Source organism: Dendrobium catenatum, unplaced genomic scaffold, assembly GCF_001605985.2.
Source record: "Dendrobium catenatum unplaced genomic scaffold, ASM160598v2 fragScaff_scaffold_1157, whole genome shotgun sequence".
Classification (NCBI taxonomy): Eukaryota; Viridiplantae; Streptophyta; class Magnoliopsida; order Asparagales; family Orchidaceae; genus Dendrobium; species Dendrobium catenatum.
Genome location: NW_021319619.1, coordinates 212,587 through 229,958, shown reverse-complemented (window position 1 = coordinate 229,958; position 17,372 = coordinate 212,587). Strand labels below are relative to the sequence as shown.

General features: G+C 35.3%; 1 protein-coding gene across 1 annotated transcript; it reads left to right on the top strand.

The window, feature by feature from the left end:
- Nucleotides 1–15,398: 15,398 nt before the first annotated feature.
- LOC110103301 (protein BIG GRAIN 1-like C) lies at nucleotides 15,399–16,546 on the top strand. The gene is made up of 2 exons (XM_020831956.2): nucleotides 15,399–15,791; nucleotides 15,902–16,546. The coding sequence occupies exons 1-2, from the start codon at nucleotides 15,573–15,575 to the stop codon at nucleotides 16,376–16,378; spliced, it is 696 nt and encodes a 231-aa protein (XP_020687615.1). The 5' UTR covers nucleotides 15,399–15,572; the 3' UTR covers nucleotides 16,379–16,546.
- The last annotated feature ends 826 nt before the right edge of the window (nucleotides 16,547–17,372 follow it).

Genomic DNA, 17,372 nt, shown 5'->3' with positions numbered 1-17,372 from the left:
TTTGGTCACATAAAACAGCGGCCTTCCGATGGCCCGGTTAGGAAAGTAGAGGTATTAGATTTGATTATGTTAAGAAATGTAGAGGTAAACCTAAAAACACTTGGTAAGAAAATATTAGAAATGATATTTCTTTATTAGATTTAAATGAGAATTTAACTTTTAGTATAACACAATGAAGAAAAATGATTCAAGTAGCCGACCCCATGTAGTAGGACAAAGGCTTGATATTGATTTTTTATGTGATGAATTTTTCCTAATTATTTTTTTATGTTTGCCTTTATTGGGTGATGATTATGGACTTATTATGCACACACCCATTCGGCTGGAACTTCTGTATATACGTACAATACATGAATGATTTATGATTATATTCTCAAATAGATCATTATAAGAAAGCATCAACAAAAGATTAGAATCACACATATAATCAGCGACTATAATAAACCTCTACAAAATATTTTGGATGGAATTCGATTTGTAAGGGGTCATCAAACAAATTAGGATTTAGATTTTGGATGCCATTGGATTTAATTCTCACAACAAATAATTATTATGTTACAAAAATTTCACTTTCATTGACATGAATTTTAATACATTATTTTATATGAGAAAAATTCATAATTAAATTAGATTTAGTAGGGTTTTAAAATGGGTTAGTAGGTCAGGTTCAGGTCCGAACTGATTTAGGATGTCTGAACTTGACATGTTTACTAAACATGTCAGAATGATGGATCGGAACCCGACTGGCAAATTGAATTATCGGAGACTGTCTCAATTTTTTTATTTAGATAAAGGTCCAATACAACACACGACTAAAGCACCAAAACAGGCCAATGAAAATAAAAGTACAGCCATACGATTACAATTCTCGAAAGGGCTGAAAATATGAAATAGGTAAGTCAGATGGACTCAAACCGCCACCTGGTTGTCAAGCATGAGCCATCCAAGGAGGAATAAAAGGAAGCATCCAAAACCAAAATCCACCAAAATTGAAACCTCCGCCAAGGTTGCCCACCAAGCCAAGGCCATCCAAGGCGCACGCAAGAAACCTGCTTCATCATTGTCCATACCCCAATTCTGTGCCGCACTTAATGCAAATAAAAAATAACCAACCAAGCTAAACCAGGCAAAGACCCAAAGGAAAAATCATTTCTTTTTGGCCTTATGATTTCTAAACTTATCATTCTTTTTAAGAAAGTCATCATCTGCAATTAGAAGAGAACCCATAGTTAACTCATTAGTCTCCTCTCCACCATCTGAATAAAAACTCTCATTAAGATGTCCCCTAACACCATCAGCCTCCACGCCAATGCTCACAACATCGGAAAAACCCAGGACCTCCGAAGAATGATCACCCCCTGACCCATGACCCGCAAGAAAGTCATCACCAGAATCAACAAACAGAGGAATAACACCCTCATTAACGTCTCCAATCGGATCAGGAGTACCACTAGGACAAACTACCATATTAGATAAGCAATTGTAAGGTTCATCAACCTCACCAACATTAGGATCAATAAAGTGCCACATTCTCGTCACCCTTTAAAGGAGAAATCGAAACCAACACAACATTAGAATCCAACTTCTGCGCTAAATCATTGGCCTCAATAAACACAATAATATCCAACTCCACAGCTAATTCATTCACACCAGAGTCCTCACAAATAAGGCCAATAAGGGACACAACCACAGGATCAGACGAAACATCCACAAGACCAGGAAGCACACAAACGACTTCCCCACCCTCTTGCAACAAACTATTAACTTTAATAGTAGGCGGAGGCATATTAGAAGAAGGGACAATGTGAGGATGCAAAATCTGACAATCAACCTTCGAATGACCCAAAGAATAGTAATGCGTACAATAAGAAAGGAAATCTTCCAAAATCATATACTGCACATAACCTATATTATCTGGGCCAATCCAAATTTTATTAGGAAATTGTTTGGTCGCATCCAGTTCAACCAAAATGTGAGCAACAAATGGACGCGAATTAGAAAAAGTTGTGTTATCAATCTTTAAGGTTTTATCGAAAATGGAGCCAAGGCCATGAAGAATACGCGAAGCGAAAAGGTGAGTCGAAGATTAGGAAAAGAGATTCAAATAGGAATGACATACGATTCAACCTCATTGTCTAAGGAATGAGTCCATTTAACCAATTTCATATAGCAATTGCTCACGAAATAGGACCGATGAGAAAAAACCCTATATTAATCCATGTCGTTAAAGAGTTTAATCAAAACATTCATTTGGTTCAGAACAGTAACAAAACAATCACCATTAAGTTTAAGGTTGAAGAAGAAATTCCTAATAGCATCAAGAGATGGCCTTCGGCCAGAAAATTTACCAACAAGGGAGAATTCAAAAGGAACAACAAGATAAAGGATATATGCTTTCGAAATCCACAAGGCTGGCATACCCTGGTGGGAAGAAACTTTAAGGTCCGAAAAATAAACGAAAGAAGGGGACACACCAGATAAGGCATTTTTAAAAGAAAGTGAGGAAGATCCATTCAAAAAATGAGGATCTGTAAACCGGGGAGGCGCCATAAATCCGAACAGACGACAAACAACAAAGAAATCGGAAAAAAAAACACAAGAGAAGAAGGAACTTTCTTGAAGCACGTGAGGTGCACAACCAGGCGAAAGTGAGGAAGGAGCAAAACAACACCTCCAGGTCGAGAAAGAGCCACAAGAGGCGGCTAGGGTGAAGCCCTAGCACGCCCCAGAGGAATCAGGAGAGAAACCATCGGGGTTTTTAACGGAGGCCAGAGCCTATCTCAATAATCCGTCTTTATTAAAAAAATTAGGTAGAATTTATTAACTATAAAATTTAGATAAATTGAACATAAAATATGAAGATTATACTGACAATCAAAAGAATTTAAAACAAAAAAAATTATAGGTCATTTTTTTTTTGTCAAAATTAGGTTCATCCGCCAACTCGAATATGAACTGTTTACTAAATAGGTTAATCCAAATCTAATTTTTTTGGGTAAAGTTAGTGAGTCGGGTTATGTTTTGACACCCTTAAATTTTAGCTAAATTGTTGAATTGAGCATTGCTACATGTTGAACTCAACGACGTCAAATTTTGATTTGATTTAAGTCCAAATTAACCCAAATCAAGTACTTGAAGCATAATTGAAGGACTAAACTCCAACCAAATATTGCATGCTTGTAATTAAATAGAGCATCTTGTTGAGATAAATCCAATGAGCTCAATGTTGACCTTGATTTTGCCAAACCCCTGGGCATAGTGGACTAACTTGGTCAATCCAGGTCTTAATGGGTCAATTTTGACCCATTAGGCCCATTAAGGGCCCAAATTGATTTCAAAATTGAATCCAACCCTTTCATAGCCCAATATCTCATCCCTTTGACTCTCTTGACTGATTTGACCAAGTCAAACTTTGACTTGGTCAAATTAAGTCTTAAATAGGTCATAAAAGCCTATTTAATTGGAATTTAGAGCCCATTCATTGCTCAAATCAATGCCAATTGATTCCCTTTCGTTTTGAATTCAAAACCACAGCCCCTAGCTCTGAATTCCCTCCAAATCAACTCTTGATTGGGTCTTGGCCGTCCATGATATATTGAGGGCTTTAAATATAAAAATTTGAGGTTATTTTTGGATCTTTTTCAAAAAAATCTTAAGCCTAGCCCCCTTGAGCCCGAGAACTTTGGTTGGAGAGCTCTTAGGACTTTTCCATACCTTCTCGAACCAAAATCCCGCCGACCAAGCCTGTCGCCGACGAGATCCTGGCGAACCCGAGGCGCTTTCACGTTCCAAGATAGATCCCGCTCGATCGAAGGATTTTTGGAGCTTGACGTCAACTAAGAAATTGTTCCTGGAGAGTCCACGAGTCCAATCTGCCCTTCCAATTGACCCGTTCGCACGGTGCTCTTTCGGTGGTCCACACTCAAGATTATTGATTCTAAGGTCTTTAATACACTTAAATATTGAATAAATGATCTATGATTAACATAATTGATATGAGTCGTTTTGATGTTGTAACAGAAAATTTTAGATGAATTTACCTAAATATTAGTCTAAAAATTCTATAAGTATATCTCATTTCTCACATAAAAGTGACAAAGACTTGAGATTTAAGATAGCTTAGCAATCTAAAAAATTTTTAGAGCTCTACTTGATGTTTGACGCCAACGATCATCATCATCTACCATAGTCGTCCTGCTGTCATTACCAATGCACTGTTGCCCGACAATTATCATTTGTCCATTATTGTCTGGTTGTTATAATCCATTTCACAAAGTCCAATCATTATTATTCAACTCCTATCACTTGACCACCATCATCAAATCAATTTTTTCCAAGCACAATTGCTCAATTGACTCAGCATATTGTCATTATCATATCTATACAGTTTCTCCAGTACTTACTTTTTATGCAAAGCTTGAATATAAAACTCTTTCTTGATTGTTGCGGGCTAGAATATATGTGACGGTAGAGTTTGCAAATTTACGTCTAAGCGTTGTACGAATATTCAACACATAAATAGAAAAGAAAGTGAACACCAGGATTTTTACGTGGAAAATCCGAAAGAGGAAAAAAATCACAGGGCTACGCCCAGTTGAAACAATTCCACTAGTGTTTGTTTGAAATACAGAGGCTGATTCGTCTCACAAGATAGGACGATCAGTTTACAATCAGTTTCTTCTAAATCAAAACAAAGTTACAAAGTTCTACAAAATTTCGGCGTATCCCGAAAATCCAGCAGAGTTCCGGTGTATTCAGGCGGCGGAAAGAACTCCGACAGTGGTCGAGGGGGAGATGATTCTCTTTTCCCCTTTTCTTCCTCTTCTCTCTTCTTTCTTGAGTCCTCTTGTGAAGAATGAGGGCTCTATTTATAGTTTTTCTTGAGTGGCATGGCTTGTAAATAGATGTGAGATCAGGGGTGAATAGGGAGTGGTCGAATGGACGATTGATGTTGAATCCTTTGATCGTGCACCGTTCATTGGACATTTGAAGGACTTAATGATGTCTGAATTATGCGATCTTGGGCTCGTTGGATTTGTCTCGTCCAGCCGCTCGATTCGAGTATAAACTCATTAAAATTGGAGACTGTTTAGTAGCTCAAATTGTGTTACGAGCTTTCCAATAGCACTTCGGGTGCTTGATTTGGGCACATTTGGGCTCAGACTGAGTTGAATTTGGTGTTGTTGGGTTCGTATTTTTGAGATGCTCAATTTGCCTGTAAGCTTGCTGAAATCGGAGTTCGGGTGCTCCCAGATTTAATTTTTGAATTTTCTGGGTTGGGTTTTGCCTCGAGATTCGTGCCCGATCAAGATAATTTCATGATAACGTATCATTGATCATCTTGAATTTTCAGTACACAAAATCAATTGTACTAACAATCTAAAAAATATCAATGGAGGCTCAAAGTCTTAAATTGTGCTAAAAATAAAAAAGCTAAATTGGATGCTCAAATTCATTCTAATGCCTCTGAAAATTTGGCAAATGAATTATATTGCATGACCAAATTCATATCGAAACAAAGCTACTTCATACAAGTTAGTTCATTGAGAAATACATATATTTTGATCAAAATTGATAAGAGTTTTATTATGATTAGTTAAAGAAGGTTAATTAGTGGGATGATTAACTTAAATAGGCTTTATAAGTTTATAAATTGCTGCAATTGGAGAGACTATGAGAGTATAATGAAATATATATATATATATATATTTAAAATGATGAACAAACCGATGACAAAAATTGTTGTCAAACTTATAACCCTAAATTACATTATTTTAATTTTTAATTTTTTTATTATCCCATTTTATTCACCTCTAAAATAATATATTAATAAATTTGTAAAAAAAAAATAAAATTATTTATCAAATATTCAAAAAATGTTCTTAAAAGCACATCATTTAGTGGAAAAAATTATTCTGTGCGGACACCAGACGACATCAAGAGACTAACCAAAATACGTCATATTACTTTTTTGCTCGATACCGCTGCTCGATAGCAGGTGACGTGTCACGTTCTGATTGGTCTCCAGACCGTCCGATATCCGCACAGAATAATTTATCCATTTAATGACATTAAAGGGACATAATAATTACCTTCACTAATCATTAACTTAAAAAAAGACATAATTAATTTAAAATTATTTTAATTAAAATAATTTATAGTAATGTGAAATCCCAAGCCTTTGGAGTATGGGCAAAAGTATTGGGAGTGGGAAGTGGGCCCAACCTCACATTAATTATGTTGCTTAACCCTCACTTTGTGTGTTAGTTAGTAAAGCCACGTTTGTATTATCCGAACCAAACAGTCATTATCCTTAGTATTATTATACTATAATTAGTAATCTATAAAGTTTTTAGCATATTTTTAAATAATTTGGTCCAGCAAGAAAAGTTCATTAATAGAAATAGCCGTTAAATTGATGCGATCATTTGTGTTCAAATTGCTTCTATTAATTAGCTGACTCTATGGTAAGATTTGCTTTGAAAATCGAACTAATTATTATTTACATTGATAAAAAAATAGCTCAATTTGGTTTTGGTTACACATGTTTTGTAGTGATTTGTAATATTGAAATTACATGTAAATTAAAATTTGTTAATTTCTATGATAATTTAATTAAAATTTCTTCCATAATTTTATTTGAAGTCCATCATCACACTTATGACTTATATATGTTTAAATATAAATCATTTAAGCAAAAAAAGAAAAAAAGAAAAATAAAAAGAAGCTTTTTATAATTAAAGTTTTGTTTAGGACAATTTTGTTGCTGCTTTTTACAACAACTTTTTAATATAATAAATTTCTTGAAAGCAACGAAAATATAGTGCAAAGATCTTCTCCAAAAGAAGTCTAAGGTTTCATTTGGGACTGCTTTCTTTTTGCTTTCTAAAACAGCTTTCTAGTATAAAAAATTCTTGAATTTGAAAATTTTGTACTAAAAAACTGTTTTAAAAAGCAATATGAAAGATGCCCCAAATAAAGTCTAAATTTTGTACCCGAAAATTGTTTTAAGAAGCAGTAAGAAAATAGTCATCCCAAATGAAGCCTAAATATACGACAAATATGATGAAATATTATAAAAGTATAAAATAAAATATAGAATAATTATTTGATTTTTTTTTAAATGACCAACTTGAGGAGTCAAAAAGGGGAATATAAGAGGGAAAGGTAAGCCACTTGGTACAAGGATCCAACTCTTCTTTGTCTCCATATTAATGGAAATGCATGAATCTAATTTATGAGAAAAGAACAGGTCAAGAGGGCACCAAACATGGCCGAAATCCAAACACGTATGGGAGAGATATATTCCATATTTGTTGCCTTGTCCTTTCTTAAGGAATGCTACATTTACCAAATTATTATGTCACAAGGGTAGTTTGGCAATTTTTGAACTATTATGATGTAATTTTCTTAACATTGTGATTAAGGATCACATGATTAATTAATTTGCTTAAAAAGTGTGAATAAATGTAAATTTTAATAATATTTAGAAAAATTAATCACATTTATAATATGGTATAATATATACTATGAGGTTGTTGCGTGTCAAAATAATCGTGACGGTAGATAAAGATATTTTGACAATTTAGCATATTATGTAGATCAAGTACAAATGCATATAAGAGAAGAATTGTAAGAGATATTGGAGCAATTATGTGGTAAACTTATACAAAGGGAAAAAATCATCTACGCGAAACAATTGAAATGATTCTATTTGTGTTTGCCATTGATTACAAATGATGCTTTTTCTCTCGATTGAGAAAGGAGTTTGTACAATATAGTAAACATAAGCTGCATAGAACAAATTTTATGGTAGAAGTCAAAAGAGTCATATGGTATACGAGTTATCTTCAAGAGATTGTTTGCTATTTGTTTTATCATTATCTTTTTTTTTTAACAACAAAAACATAATTTTATTCATAAGAGAAAAGGAGTACAACATCAACGGGCTAACAACCAACGCGACAAAACAGCAAGAAACAAGACAAGACATCAAAATCCAAAAAAAAATACGTATATCAGAATAAGAATCCTAAACAGACAGAGGAATGGAAGCCCCCTGCACCAACCCTGTGGCCAGGCACGGACCATCCATTGGCGACAACTACTCATAACCACAAGCAAAAGGCTGAAGCACACAAGTTGCCAACCAACTGACACTACAGGAAAACCCGTTAATACCGGCGGACAAAATCCGCCGGTAAACATAGATAATCCGACGGAATAATGAGTTTCCGTCAGACTTTTCGGCGGAATTTCATACGCCGGTTTCGGCTGCGTCGATAAATTATTTCCGGGAAGCTGGGGGCCTCCTCATCATCGTCCACAAAGTCATCAAAGACCACTACCGTAATAGCAATAGAAAATGCCAAAGCCTATTTGTTCTTATATTTACTTTTATGCCTTTTTCCACCATCATTGAGACAACCTTGATCAACAAAACGTCCTACCATATCCTCCTCAAAGTCATTAAAATCCTCTTCCTCCCCCTTAGAAGGTGAAGAAATGGATTCATCCAAAACCAGCCAATCAGTTTGAACCAATACAGAGTTATTCACAGACTGAGTCACACGATCCTTCAATTCATCGTTAGACATAAATGAAATAGAAATATTAACAAAAGTGGCATTATCCTTCGAGGCAACATTAGGATATAAATCCAATTTAACATTAACATGCACATTCAAAACCAAATGAACAGATGAAGAAACAACGTCATATTCCACAGAATTCAAAGGAGAGGATCCACCACAACCAACCAAATCCTGGATTGGAGAAACATGGAGGCCATAAGGCACAACATCCATAGAATTAACCTCCAAAGATAAATCTCTCGGAATAGCCACAACATCCGCATTAAAAAAAACTAGCTTTAAGATTAATACCACAATTCAATTCTCAATTTTCCTACCTCACCAACCAGGGGCGGAACCATCTATAATTTTCAGGGGGAGAAGGGGGAGAAGAAAGAAAGCAAGGAAGAAGAGGAAGAATGGAAAAGGAAGGAGGAAGAAAGTAGAAGAAGGAAAGAGAAGAAGGAGAAAATACTCACCTTGCAAAAGTTCAAGCTCTGTCCAGTCGTCGGGATCGGTCCAAAAAAAGGGGAATCTGGGTCGGTCTAGGCGGATCGGCAACAGGGTCAGTCCGGGATCGTGCGAGGCCGGGAGAGTCGGGTTCGTCTGTGATTCACGAAGCCGAGAGAGCGAGGGGGGGGGGGTCGGCGTCAAGCTCGATCCAGAGGGGGTCGAGTACGGGTGGCTGCCGTCGGGTCCGGTCCGGGCGTGCGAAGCCAACAGCGAGAGGAGAAGAGTCTTCCGTCGGCTAGCCTCTGTGCGTGAGAGAGACACCTCAGGGTTCGGTCTTGGAGAGGTCAGCGTGAGTTTGGTCCTGGAGCAGCGATCAGGACTTATGAACAGAGGAAGAGAGCCGGAGCTCAGGCTCTTCGGCTCCTCCTGGCGTGCGTGAAAACAGAGAGAAGGAGAGAGGTCGGGTGTGTGATTGAAAAACGAGAGGGAGCCAAAGTCGGTCGAGAGCGAGAGTGTTCATGCCGTCGTCAAGAGCTTCGCTCTGAGTAAGTCGAACCCATTGCCGAAGGAGGAAGCCCGCCAAATCGCATCGCCATACTCCAGCCTCCGAAATTTCCTTTCGCAGCTTCGCTCTCTGCTCAACGTCTGTCCGAGATACAGAAAATCAACCGAGGAGCGAGATTTTGGCTGAAACAACGATCTCGTTCGATCCTAGTCGTCGAGGCGATTTCCTGATTAAGGAAACAAATTCGAAATGCTCAGAAAGTCAAATGGTTTATACCAGGATCAAATTAAGTTGAATCACATAAAATTCAGCCAAGCTCGGGTTATACTCGGGTCTAAATTCGACTTGATTTGAATCGATTTAAGCTCGAGTCGGCGCAACAAAATTAATCAAACGAAATTGGGTTCAGAATAAATATCAATTTCAATTAAATCGAGTAAGCCGTGATGAAATCAAATTAGTTGAGTCTAATCAAACATGTCCGAGTCCGATTGGGCTCGAGTCGGGTCGATTCGATCTCGAATTAGGTTCGACGATGCCCGATTAAATCGATCGAAAGTGCTCGAGTGAAAAACTAGGTCAACAATGAACTTATAGATAATAACGTATATCAAAATTTTTAGAAATGAAAAGAAAAGAAGTTAATGGATGTAGGTGTAGCCAGTTTATAATGGTTAGATGATCGCAGTTGGAGGATGGTAATCGAAGGACTATACTTGGATAATAGTTGTTGGAAAATCATAACTGGACGATGGTGGATTGTAGTAGGGGGATGGTGGTGGCAATTGATCATAATCAAGTGATGATGGATCATTATCAGATGATGGTGGTTACATGATCATAGTTGGATAATAGTAGTCAGATGGCCATCATCGGGAGATGGTGGTCAGAGAATTATAGTCAATTGTTGATGGCTGGAGGACTGTAGATCGATATGGTGGTTATAGGGCAATAATTAAAACATAGTGATTGGGGGATTGAAGAAGGTAATGGTGGTTGGAGGATTGTAATCGGGCAATGGATGTTAGAGAATAACAGTTGGGTGACTATGATTAGAGGAACATAATTAGGATATTGTGGTAGAATGCGTAATAACCCAAAGTTTTAAAAATATATTTATTTGAAAAATATGACAATTTTGAATTCTAGCACTGCAACGCCATGCTTTTGGGCACATTTGCACTAGGCGGAGTAGCGTTAAGGGGCAGGAATTCAACACGGTGGTGCTGAGCTCTCTATTCTATAACAACATTGGATTAAGCATGTAGAAAATGCGGCGTCGGGTCCAAAGCACTAAGGCACTGGTCGCTGAATTATGTTTTTTAATATAAATTTCTGCACTAAGACATTCATCCCCTTTCTTTGTTTGGTTTGTCGGGGAAGGAATTGAAGAAGGAGAGGAGAAGAGAGAGAAGGGCTTCCGAGGCATTTTTGTCCTCTACTTCTATTACAAAAATTATTCAAATCATTGCATGTGATTTTTATCATATATTTGTTTACAAATTTTGATTTTGGGATTTATTCTTATGTATAAATTTATATTCATTCAATATTCTCCTAATTTAGTGAACTTATATTATATAACTTTTGGTATATTATAGTACTGATTATTCTAGTCATTTTGAGTAGATGGTTTTGTATTTTCACTTATTAAAATGTTATTATATTTTATATGATTTGAGTAAGAATAAGATATGTAGTGATTTTAGCTTACCGATGAAACAAATTGTGAATATATACAAGTGGATGAATGAATAATTGTTAATTGTTATTAATAATATATGGTCTATATTTTGTGCAAATAAGAAAGGTTGATTCTAAGAGAGATTGACTTGAGAATGATTTCACCCTATTCAGAAGGGTGAACCAAAGGACTTTCATTAAAATAAGATTTATGGTGCTATCCTCGATCAAGATTAAGATCAAGATTGGGAGTTATAAAGAGTTAAGATGACAATTGGCAAGAGTGAAGACTCTTGAAGAAACCACCTGAATATTAAATAAAAGATTAAGATATTACAATGAACATGATACATGAGCAATTATGAAAAACATCACACAAGCCATAACATACATCCACTCTTACGTACTGATATGATATTGATTTCAAGATTAAGGTATAAATGTGATTAAGACAAAGACAATATACTGCAATGATGGTCTCACAATGGTAGTGCTCAGGCGGAGCTAATTTAGAGTTCTTTAGACCGTTGAACTCTCTTGAATTACTAACCATGGGTCTTCATTATGTAGAGAGGCCATACATATTATAGATTATTAAGAGTGGCATGCCCCATAAATATGGAGAAAATTTTGAGCACATAATCAAATGCTCCATATTTATTTCTTTGATCATAGATCTTTTGTTTGACATTTAAGTGCCTTAATGTTTTCGGATTTAAGTGATCTTAGGCTCATTGAATTTTCTTGTCGAGATGCTAAATTTGACTATATGTATCCCAAATTTAAAGATTATTTGATCATCTAATTAATATTTCAAACTTTTTAACTATGCTTCAAGCTTTTAATTTGGCCTAATTTGGACTCAAATAGAATCATCTTTGGAGTTTTCAAGTTTGTCATGTCAAGCCTATCAACTTGACTATGAGTTTATTGAAATCAAAGTTTGAATGGTCTTGAATTGAATATTAAAAGATTTTAATGCCAACATGCATCGAGATTTGGCTTGATCAAGTTGATTTTTGATGACATATTAGGTCTCAAAGTAAGATTTGAGTTATAACTCTAGAAAGACGTATGTCATTAGCCCTATCTATTAAACCTATAACAAAGTCATCTTCAATGCGGATCACAATACAACCACCTTCAACCATATCAATAGCCTATATTGTTCCATTCATCTACAATGTTCCTAATTTATTCATGTAGGGAAATACCTCAACACCCTAGACCATTTACTCTCTAAATGTCTAAGTCACATCTTGTGCTAAAATCACTCAAATTATTTAGGGATGGACCACTCTTAAGCTACTTTAATTTGAAATCAATCAATGTTGCTCCACTAGACCACTACTCTCTCTTTATTGACTCGACTTCTCACATAAAATAATTCCTTTTTTATCTTTTCATCATTTTTTAATAATTCATAATCCATTGATACTTCTTAAGCAACTACTTAAAAATATATGAATTAAATTAACACACATTATCAAATTCACATATAACATTTTTCATAGAAAATATTGACAAACATGCATACATGAAAAGTACAATAGATGAAGAAGCACACACACTCTAATATTATAAATATCATCATGAATATATAACATTCTTTTTATACATTTAAATGGGTTTCCTCAAAAGATAGAATCCCATGATTCTCACCTACCATAGCATTTGCAAAAGGGAAACACCTTAGTAGCCACCAAACTAAGTAGTGAAAGTAGGAGACAAAAGCTCCAAAATCTTATCCTATCTGACCACACTCAAGCTCAATGGATGGACATAGCTTATTTGCCAGTCATTTCAATGATAATGCCCCATCCACTTTTCCCCACTTTTTAAAGACAAATAAAATACAATAATTTCTTAGAAATTAACAAATACAAAGTAAAATAAACTTGTATTTTTTCCTATTTTTTAAATACTTTAATTAATAACAAAATGTTTTTAAAAATATTTCTTTTTTTGTTGTTTCACATTGGTTGCCTTCATCTCTTACTATTAGTTTTGTTTAGGACATCTTCCTTATTGCTTTGTAAAGCTGTTGTAGAGAATGTAGCTTTTTAGGCTTCATTTGGAATGACTTTCTAACTATTTCTTAAAACAGTGAACATTATTTTAAGAAGCAGAAAAAAAATCATCCCAAACGAAGCCTTAAAGCTGTTGTAGAAAGCAACTTTTTAGTACAAAAGTTTTTTGGAAGTAGTAAAAAATAATGACCAAATAAAAATTATGGTTGCAGCTTGAAAAGCAAAGCAGTAGGTAAGCTGTATCAAATGAAGTTTTAAACTTGTTAGCTTTTGTTTTACTTAAGAAAAAACAAAAAATATTTCTAGTTTTCATATTATTCATGTTATTTTACCTTCTTGATCATTTTCTTCACCAAAAGATCATTTGAGTGTATTGAGGAAAAGCCTCCAAAGGTCTCAGGCTTCATTTGGGACGGCTTTTTTTACTCCTTAAAATAATTTTTTATTACAAAAATTAAAATTTTGTACTAAAAAATAACTTTAAGTAGTAAAAAAACCATCCCAAACTAAGCCTCAGTCATGAAGGGCATTAAAACAATTGATTATTTCGATTCACAACGCAATGTTTATTAGATTATATTCTAAAAATAATTACTCTCATTAGATTTTTATCAGCTCAATGGATTCTGTATGAGATTAACTGAATAATCTCCTTTGGATGTTAAAAGAGGAGTCAATTGTAGCACCAATTTGGGCTTGTTTTCCCTACTACAAAGTTTGTTTGGTTACTTACCAGTGTTGTCTTATTTTCTATTGATCATGCCTTTGGTAATTAATATCTATTGCAAGTAGTTTGGTGGGAATGGTTGCTACCCTAAAGTTTGTCATAAAGATTTGGATTGGTTTTGGAGCATAATGGATATTATCAACTTGAAATATTTTAAAATTTTCCCTTTGCACCTATTGTAAAGTTTCGCACGCATGGTGATTATTTTTTCTTTTTTTGATCTTCATTTGGTATTGAAAAAATTATGAAACTTATCTAATGAACAATCTAGGCTTTCTTGGGACGCCTTTCTTACTGCTTCTTAAAACAGTTTTTTAGTACAAAAATTAAAATTTATGCGTTAGAAAATTACTTTAAGAAGCAGTAGAAAGCCGTTCCAAACGTAGCCCTAATTTTTTCAAGGTAAGTCAGTTGTCTATTTATTTCTTAATTAGGATAGGGGAGGGCAAAAGTTTGGTTGTTTTTTCACCCTTATTTGATGAAGCTTTTATTGACAAACAATTTTTTAATGGTTTCATTCATCCTCCTGAAAAACATTATTAGTAATGAGACTTTTATTTGGGGGAGGTAGCTATTGTTATTTTGGATATCTCTTGTGAACTAGAAAGGAAATATTTTCATTATAAAAAATTAAGTTACAAAAGGGGAAATCTTAGACCTAAAAGAGAATGTTTCTAAGAATTAACTTGCTTTTTTGTTGGTTTCCAGTGTTGGTTTGTTTCTTGGAAGCTATGGTTGATTTCTTGCTGTGTGGATTGGTTTTTGGGTCCTCTGTTTACTTCTCCTGGGTCCTCCGAGGTTGGCTTTCAGGGCAATTTTTTCTCTGGTTTCTATTCTGTTTGTTTGTTGTGGTGTTGTTTCATTGCATGCTAATTTAGGTTCAACTTGGCTTATACTAGTTGGTGGATAAGTTTTGACTTTTTTAGGCAGTGCATTGTTGTTTTTAATCTTTTGGTTTGGTTTCTCTCCTTTTTGCAGATGATTGGTTCAGAATTCATGGAAATTCCACCGAGGTGCTTTCTTGAGGGTTGGCTTAAATCCTGCATCCCTTTTGCTTTATAATTTATGTCTTATAATTTAGATATGATCATTGGCTCATCAAGTTTATTTTATTATGAATGTACTTTTTTTGTGCTTTAGAGAGCATTTGATCTTTTAAGGACCTGTAACTTTTCCCCTAATCAACACGTAGGCCTCTCTGTGGGTTTTTACAAAAAAAAAAAAAAAAAACTTAAAAGACTTCATTTGGGACAACTATAAAAATTTTTGAAGAGATGGAAATGCTATTTGTGTGTGAAGATAAGGATAACTGTGCAGAGCATGCAAATATAAAGTAAATGACATTTTTACATCTCACAAGTTGCAAAGACACTGCACATGCAAAGCAGAATGTTTACCATAGATAAGTACAAAAACTCTATTACTTCCCATACTGCCAACATTTCAACATATATTTAAGGATTAACAACTACAAGCCTTACAGAAGAGTTCCCTCTCAGCATAAATAGCTCTACTTCTCAACTATAGCATCTCCTCATCTCTTCAATAAGAAGAGAGCACACAATGTACTAAAACTCTTCTCTTTTCAAAGTCACCACTTCATGCAGTGCAGCCACACTTCCATGTCTTTCTCCACCCGCCGCCGGCAAAGCGATTCATCCGAGCTTGATGTTTTCGATGCTTCGCGGTACTTTTCGGGTTGCATTGACGGTGTCGGCTTTGGCTTTGGCTATGGCTACAACAGCACCACTATGTCCTCTCATAGACCCATTGTCATGAAAAAGAGTTTGGAGATGATGGCTTCTCTTCCATGCCAAAAGGTTCAGAGCTTAGTTAACAAATTTGTGCATTATATCAATATAATAGAATGAATTATTCAAATTTTTAATTTTTTTTAATGAAATTTGTATAATGTAACATGTTTATTAAGGTTGAGAGCACCATCAACGAGGAGAAGAAATTCAAGCAGCCTATCTCACCTGGAAGAAAATTTGCCACCTTTCTCAACTCTTTATTTCAACAAAAACCTTCCAACAAGAAGAAGAACAATCAGAAATCTTTAATGCAAAAGGTAGATCAAAGCAGTGGACAAAGAACAGCAAATTCAGAACACAAAGGAAGAAAGATAGCAAAGAGCCTCAAATCCTTCAACAGTACTGCATTTGGGGAGAAGAAATGGCTTCTAAGGAGAAATGTTGATGAGCTTATGGTGAGGAAAAGGGAAGAAGCTGAGATAAGAAAGAAAGAGAATAGAGATGAAGAGAGTTTTGATCATGAGAGTGACTCAAGCTCTGATCTGTTTGAGCTGAAGAGCTATGATTTTGCAGATTTTAGCTATGGGTTGCCTGTTTATCAGACTACTAAAGCTGGGGTTATTAAAAGAGGAGCTTCTGTTAAATTTTTCTAGTTTTGCATTTCAGAGAAAAAATTTTAGTGAAATTTTCATGTTCTAGTTCTCATTGTATTTTGAATGAGCATGAGAAAATAGTTCTTATGTTTGATGTCACTTTCAACTAAGTATCTTATACGTGAACTCACATGAACTCAAGAGAAAGAAACTCTCATTTATCTTTTCCTCTAATTTCCTTTATCCCTTCCATGCCAATGTTGCTCAACAAATAGGTGGATCATCTAATTACTTCGTTGTACATTAAATTTCTCATGCTAAACTCATCCTCTTCATTGCACTATATGGATGTTGGCTGTAAAGCCAACCACTTATGTTAACCTTTGTTTGTTATTCTCATCTTCTTCATTCATCCACTACAGGAAAATGGATTGTTACCGACGGACGAAATCCGCCGCTAACAGGGAAAATCTGCAAGAAATGTTCCTTTTATTGCAGAAATCCATACGATGGTAATTCGCGTGTCGGAAAATCTAATCAGGCATAATTTTTTGTCTGGTCGGATCTTCCGGCGACAAAGATGAAGGTTGCACTTTGTTTTCTTCGAATGGATTCCTACGTTTAATCCGCTAGCATTTCTGGCGGAAAAAGTATGCCGGAAATTCCACCGTAAATTTATCGGTGCATATTCCCAGGGGCGGAACCGGCTTTAATTTTGAGGGGGGGGCAAAAATACAGCACAAAAATAATTAAATATTAAAAAAATAATATTATAAATCTATACATTATGAAAAGTTTTTTAAAAAAATTAAGCAAGAAAAATAAAGAAAAATGTTTAATTAAATTGTTATTAAAAGCATGAAAGAGAATTGTTGCATCCTGGAATATTCGCGACGGTAGAGAAATATATAATTTAATGTCTTAGCATTGTACGAAAATCCAGCACACAATCAGATAAGTGAGAGGGTGATGGTCTGGCCTTGAGTAGGAGGTCGGGTCTTAAGCAGGACGTCAGGTCTTCAGCAGGACGTCAGGTCTTCAGCAGGACGTCAGG